Genomic DNA, 6,492 nt, shown 5'->3' with positions numbered 1-6,492 from the left:
CCCCCCCCCCCCCCCCCCCCCCCGCTCGTGCGCTCTCTCGCTATCTTTCTCTCTCTCTCAAATAAAATCTTTAAAAAACAAGAAGCAACTAGCTTCAAGTCACTGGCTGGGGTAAAAAGGAAGAATTGCTTCTTACATAAAACCTTGAAGCTTAAATCATCAGAAAGAATACTACTGCATACCTCTTTTGTCAAAGTGTATGTTTTATTTTTAGTTTTCTCATTCATTCCTTCTTTTTCTTCCCTTTCTAGAGACACCCAGATGGTGTGGCTTCTGTGTCCTTCAGGGATCCAGAGGAAGCTGATTATTGTATTCAGACTCTCGATGGAAGGTGGTTTGGTGGCCGTCAAATCACTGCCCAGGCGTGGGATGGAACTACAGATTATCAGGTAAATTCTGCAACTGTCGAGGGCACATAAATTGTATCATTACCAACAAATACCGATCTAGTGGTCCTTCAAGATGAGTTTCGGGTTCAGTTTAACAATGTAACGATACTTCTTCCAAATAATACTTTGCATTCAGAGCCTAGAAAGAAAAATGTTTTAGTCTTTCGGTTTCTCAGCGTGGAATTTTGAGGCGTGCTCAGAAGAGTGATAAGTTAAGTACAGAGAGAGTTCAGATGTTAACTTTTTCACTGATGAAACATTTCGGCAGGATTGTGGTGTTGGGCATTTATTTAAATGATTTTAAGATCCACTCTAGTGGATCGAGATGTAAAGTTTTGAAAACTGAAGCTAGGGAAATGCTCTGATTTCCTGAGAAGAGATGCCTTATGAGATCAGGTACTTGTGTCAAGGGGTCTTAATGTCCTCACTTCATGGAGGAGGCAACACAGCCCAGATAGGGTGAAGTGTTGAGATGGGTCACACAGCCTGTGAGTGAGGGCTAGAGATTGAAACCCAGGTCCATCGGACTCTTTAACTGAGATTGTTACTTCTTTGTGCCTCAGACTTATTTTAATGGCAATGCCCATTTCTCCACAGGTGGAAGAGACCACAAGAGAAAGGGAGGAAAGGCTGAGAGGATGGGAGGCTTTCCTCAATGCTCCCGAGGCCAACAGAGGCCTCCGGCGTTCGAATTCCGTTTGTGCTTTGGAAAGGGCAGGGCCTTCTAGAGTAAGGCATTTTTCAGAGCACCCTAGCACATCTAAAATGAATGCACAAGAAGCCACAAATGAAATGGCATTCGAAGAACCTATCGATGAAAAGAAGTTTGAAAAAACCGAAGATGGGGGAGAATTTGAAGGAGATGCTTCTGAAAAAGATGCCAAAGAGAGTGGCCCCGAGAAGGAGGCTGAAGAAGGCTACCCCCAGAAAGAATCTGAAGAAGCCTGCCTCAAAACAGAGTCTGAGGAAGGCTGCCCCAAAAGAGAGCGTGAAGAAGACTACCCTGAGAGAGAGTCCGGAGAAGGCAGTCCTGAGAAAGAGTTCGAAGAGGGTAGTCCTAAAACAGAGTCTAAAGAGAATGGCCCCGAACGGGAATCCAAAAAGAAGAGGCTCAAAAATGATTATGAAGAGAATGGCCTTGAAAAGGAATCTGACCAAGATGGCCCCAGCAGGGAGTATGAGGAGGATGAGAGCCCCCAAAAGGAGTCTGATGAAGACGACTCGGAAAGGGAATCCGAAGAAGACTGCTCTGAAAAGCAGTTTGACGACGGCTCCGAGAAAGAATTTGAAGAGAACGGCCTCGAGAAGGATTTTGACGAGGACGGCTCCGACAGGGAGTTTGGTGAAAACATTCTCGGGAGGGAGTTTGAAGACAATGACTCTGACAAATCGGAATTTGGAGATAGCAGCTCCGAAAGAGTGTTTGAGGAGGAAGTCTCCGAGAGAGAGTTTGACGAAGAGTCCGATGACAAGGAAGAAGGGGAAGACACATACGAAAAGGTGTTTGATGACGAGTCAGACGACAAAGAGGACGAAGACTACGCAGATGAAAAGGGGCTCGAAGACGCTGACGAGAAGATGTTCGAAGACTCGGATGACAAAGAGGACGAGGAAGAAGGAGTAGAGGTCAAGGAAGATGAAGACGTGGACGAAAAGATGTTCGAAGAGGATGATTCCAACGGGAAGCTGTTCGACGACGAGGATTCCAGTGAGAAGCTGTTTGACGACTCTGACGAGAGAGGGACAGTGAGGGGCGTGGGGAATGTGAAAGACGAAGGGCCCCTCTCCACAGGCAGCAGCTTTGTCCTCAGTAGCGATGACGACGTCGAGGACATTTAATCCCTTAAACTTGCTTGGTAGGGAGCTTCCTCCATCCGCATTCTGCCCGTGCTCCAGGGTAATTGCTAGTAGTGTTACATGAACGTGTGCCTAGTGGTAGGATGCCAGCAGAATAATGCATTGAAGTTTTCACTGTTACCTGTACTTAATGATTTTAAATCTGTGTTAATTGGCCGGCCGTTCAGGTAAAACTTCATAGTATAATGCAAGTCAGCTGGGTACTTGTCCTTTGTCAGATTTGTTAAACGCATGCAGAATAATATTTTTTAAAGTATTCTGATTGAAGTTTGTGATAATTCAAAAATAAAAATAAGTTGTTAATATGCCGAAACTGAAAAATTGGACTTGCGTTACATTGCATTTTAAATTCTTGCTGTTGCTTTATTCATACTAAAGTGTGTGGTGTTTGTGAGGACTTGATAAAGCTCGTAGGAGTCTTCTTGCTTCCAGCTTCCCTTAGCACTTACATCCCCATTTCCCCTCCCTAACCCAGAACATGTTACTAAACTTACAAAGTAAATAACACTCTGGAGTTTTTCCCTGCCTAGTCCTTGCGAGCTACGTTCATTTGTTTTCTTTTCCACCCTCTTTCCACGAAAACGGACTCTGAGATGTGCGAAAGTGAACTTTCCGAGGTCCATAGCTTCCCTTATTGGAAATACGGAGGAGATTAGAATTCTCCTGTGTACTGTTTGGGCCCCTTGAGAAGCTGATTGAAGCCATGGGACCTTCCCCCAGAAAAATGTATGCACACACTACACAGCTTTTGTGTATATACACTTTTCAGAGGTTCATGGATCCTCTGGAGTTTAAGATCTACTTGTATCATGCGTACTTCGGAATTTTGTTCTAGATTCATGGTGCCTAGTACTGTGCTGAGTTGTGTAGTCCCAATAAAAATTGGAGTCTTTCTTGATTGTGCTTTCCAAATTAAGTATTGGTGAATTGACTTCTGCTGTAGCATTAAGAAGTGACTCGTGAATTAGAAGCATTAAAATAAACTGCATTGGTGCTTTTTCATTATACCGCCTGTAAGTGTAATCATTACCCTCTTCAGACAAAAAAAAAAAAGAGTTCTTGTATTTCAAGCCAAAGCTGAGAATTTAGTGGTTGATGTCTGGGATTTCTTAAAATCTCGGGATTTTCACCAGAGACAAATCCATAAAAGAGCTACAGAAGGGTAAATATAGGAAAGTCACAGACCAAACTCAGGTTCCCTTTAAAGGTAAGCCAGAAGCATTTAAACATTCCATTGATTGGAAGATTGGTTTCCTGAGGGACAGGCTGCTGCTTCTCTTCCATACGCAATGCTTGGAACACATAACTACAACACAGACAAGCTCCAAGACCGTTAGAAGGGGGCTGTTTTCTTTCTGACTTTTCTCCCCTGCTCATTACTTCGGCTGATAGGAAATACTCATGCTCTTTTTATATAAACACCTGGAAGCGAAGGTCACAAATAGCTGTCAAATGGTAAATGATTTGGGAAGTGATATTAGCAAACAGACATCAAGAGTCATGAAGCGCACACACACACACAGTCACCCGTTTACTAAGTAGTTGGGTCTTACTGGTCTCAACGATGGAGTTTATTGTGAGGCAACAATACGTCCTGGTAGCAAAAGAAAAGAACAATACAGGGGTGGGTTTTAAGCACAGTGATGCTCAACAATTACCTGACAAAGTCTAAGCTTGATGTTCCTTAAAACTATGTTGCTTACATAAATATCAAATAATGTATTCCACCCCAAAGGCATGAACCAGAGGGGATGCCTTCACATGGCCTGAGTGGCCTGCTCTCTTGAGTCCACAAGTACCTTGCATAGGAGTAAACTCGAAACTCCATGTTAGGAGAGAGAGATCATACTGGCCTTGCAATATTCACGAGATATTTGAAGTTACTCCTGCTTTCTACAAAAGCAACCGGACAGGGCAAATTCGGAGTAATTTGTTGCGAAGGTCTCTGTTTTCCTCCTCCATTTGTGATAACCCTGGGCTCTTTCTGAAGCCCTGAGTGGCCAATTCCAGTCCATTTGGAAGCTGCTGCCTCTTCCTTTTAAGAGCGGAATCTATTTTTCTGGTATAAATTATTTGGGTGTTCTGAGGCTTGGAGAAATGGTAGGAGTTAGCTGATTTTCTGAATACGCCTTTCTCAAATAATGTGAATCTTTAAACCAAACATTTCAATGTAATGCCAAGAAGTGCTCTTAATTCGTTTGAACAAAGCCAGGGCTTGGAGAATAGGAAGAGGCGTTTAAATGCGCCCCTCGTGGGGCACCTGGGCGGCTCAGTTGTCAAGCGTCTGCCTTCAGCTCAGGTCATGATCCCGGGGTCCTGGGATCGAGCCCCGCATGGGGCTCCCTGCTCGGCGGGAAGCCTGCTTCTCCCTCTCCCATTCCCCCTGCTTGTGTTCCCTCTCTCGCTGTGTCTCTCTCTGTCAAATAAATAAATAAAATCTTTTAAAAAAATTAAAAATGTGCCCCTTGTGAGTATTTGCCAATATTCTTAGAGATTATTTTTTCCTTATGGAGTCTCACATATAAAACTGCATGCCGTTTTGGTGGTGTTTTGTTTGTGTGTGTGTGTGTGTGTGTGTGTGTGTGTGTGTGTGTTTTAAGACAGTCACTTCATTTAATACCAGACCGCTCAGATGATTTTTGCCTCTTACCACACCTCATTTACATGACTGGCTTGTTCATCCCTAAGTAAAATACTAGCCTGGTGTAAGAAAACAAAGTTACAATTAGCCCTTTATAAAATCACAAATCGGGAACTGCAAACAGCCTAAAATCCTGGACACCAGTTATCACAGGGATCAATTGCTTGAGAGAAATACCTCGTGGCTTAAAGTTTGTCCCACAGATTTGTCTTGTCATTTGGAACCGAGAGGATTCCGATGTCGTAGGATGTCCGGAGCTTTACACGCACAGAGAGAGCTAGAACAGGGCAGCTTGTGTTTGGAGCCCAGGTCCCCGCAGAACGGCCAGACTGCGGCGGTAAGGGGCGCCAGGCTGGGTAAGGAGAGCGAGGCCAGCGGCAGCACGAAGGTGGCTTTGCCGCCACCAGCATTTCTACCACTTCCTAATGCTTCTGCTGAAATAGCAATGGCGAGGTGAGAGGAGCAAGGCTCTAAGCAGACAGCATTTCTGCACACCTGTCAGAAAGGCGAGAAACAACAGGTGTTGGCGAGGCTGTGGAGAAAAGGAACCCTTCTGCCCTGTGGGTGGGAAGGCAAGCTCCACCGTGGACAACAGTATGGAGGCTCCTCACAAAAGTGAAAAATAGGGCTACCTTGTGACCCAACAATCGCACTCCTGGGTATTGACCCAAAGAATACAAAAACACTCATTCAAAGGGATCCGTGCACCCCTATGTTTCTGGCAGCATTATCTACAATGGCCAAGATATGGAAGCAGCCCAAGTGGCCATCGATTGATGAAGGGATAAAGAAGAGGTGGTATGTATATATATAGCATATATATACAATGGGATATTCTTCAGCCATAAAAAAGAATGAATCTTGCCATTTGCAATGACATGGATGGAGCTGGAGAGTGTAATGCTAATCAAAATTAGACAAAGACAAATACCATATGAGGCCACTCATGTTGGAGAAACAAAAAAATGAGCAAAAAAAAGACAAAGCAAGAAACAGACTCTTAACTATAGAGAACCGATGGTTACCAGAGGGGAGGTGGGTGTGTAGGGGGGATTAAGGAGCACACTTACCGTGATGAGCACCGGGTGATGTATGGAAGTGTTGAATCACGATATTGTACACCTGAAACTCATATAACACTGCATGCTAACTATACTGGAATGAAAAAAGAAAAATAAAACCTGGGGATGCCTGACGGGCTCAGTTGCGGGGGGAGGCATGTGACTCGATCTGGGGGGTCATGAGTTCGAGCCCCACACTGGGTGTAAAGGTTACTAAAAAAATTTTTTTTAATCTGCTGAAAAATAAAGCATTTTTTGATCTGCCATTTCCAACTTTTTTGTAGAAAACAGACACATGAAAAAATGTTCATCATCATTAGCCATCAGGGACATTCAAACCAAAACCACACTGAGATACCACCTTACACCAGTTAGAATGGCAAAAATGGACAAGGAAAGAAACAACAAATGTTGGAGAGGTTGTGGAGAAAGGGGAACCCTCTTACACTGTTGGTGGGAATGCAAGTTGGTACAGCCACTTTGGAAAACAGTTTGGAGGTGCCTCAAAAAGTTAAAAATAGAGCTACCCTATGACCCAGCAATT

General features: G+C 44.1%; 1 protein-coding gene across 1 annotated transcript in view; it reads left to right on the top strand.

Annotated features, from left to right (window-relative positions):
- Window positions 1–3,251, top strand: part of HTATSF1 (HIV-1 Tat specific factor 1) — a 16,826-nt gene extending 13,575 nt beyond the window's left edge. Inside the window, exons 8-9 of the mRNA XM_021684696.2 lie at window positions 252–389; window positions 987–3,251. Of these exons, the coding sequence (XP_021540371.2) occupies window positions 252–389; window positions 987–2,228 (1,380 nt within the window). The 3' untranslated portion in view covers window positions 2,229–3,251. The remainder of the gene's footprint in view (window positions 1–251; window positions 390–986) is intronic.
- Window positions 3,252–6,492: the final 3,241 nt, after the last annotated feature.

The sequence above is a fragment of the Neomonachus schauinslandi genome, chromosome X (genome assembly GCF_002201575.2).
Source record: "Neomonachus schauinslandi chromosome X, ASM220157v2, whole genome shotgun sequence".
Classification (NCBI taxonomy): domain Eukaryota; kingdom Metazoa; phylum Chordata; class Mammalia; order Carnivora; family Phocidae; genus Neomonachus; species Neomonachus schauinslandi.
This window is presented reverse-complemented; position numbering and strand designations above follow the sequence as displayed.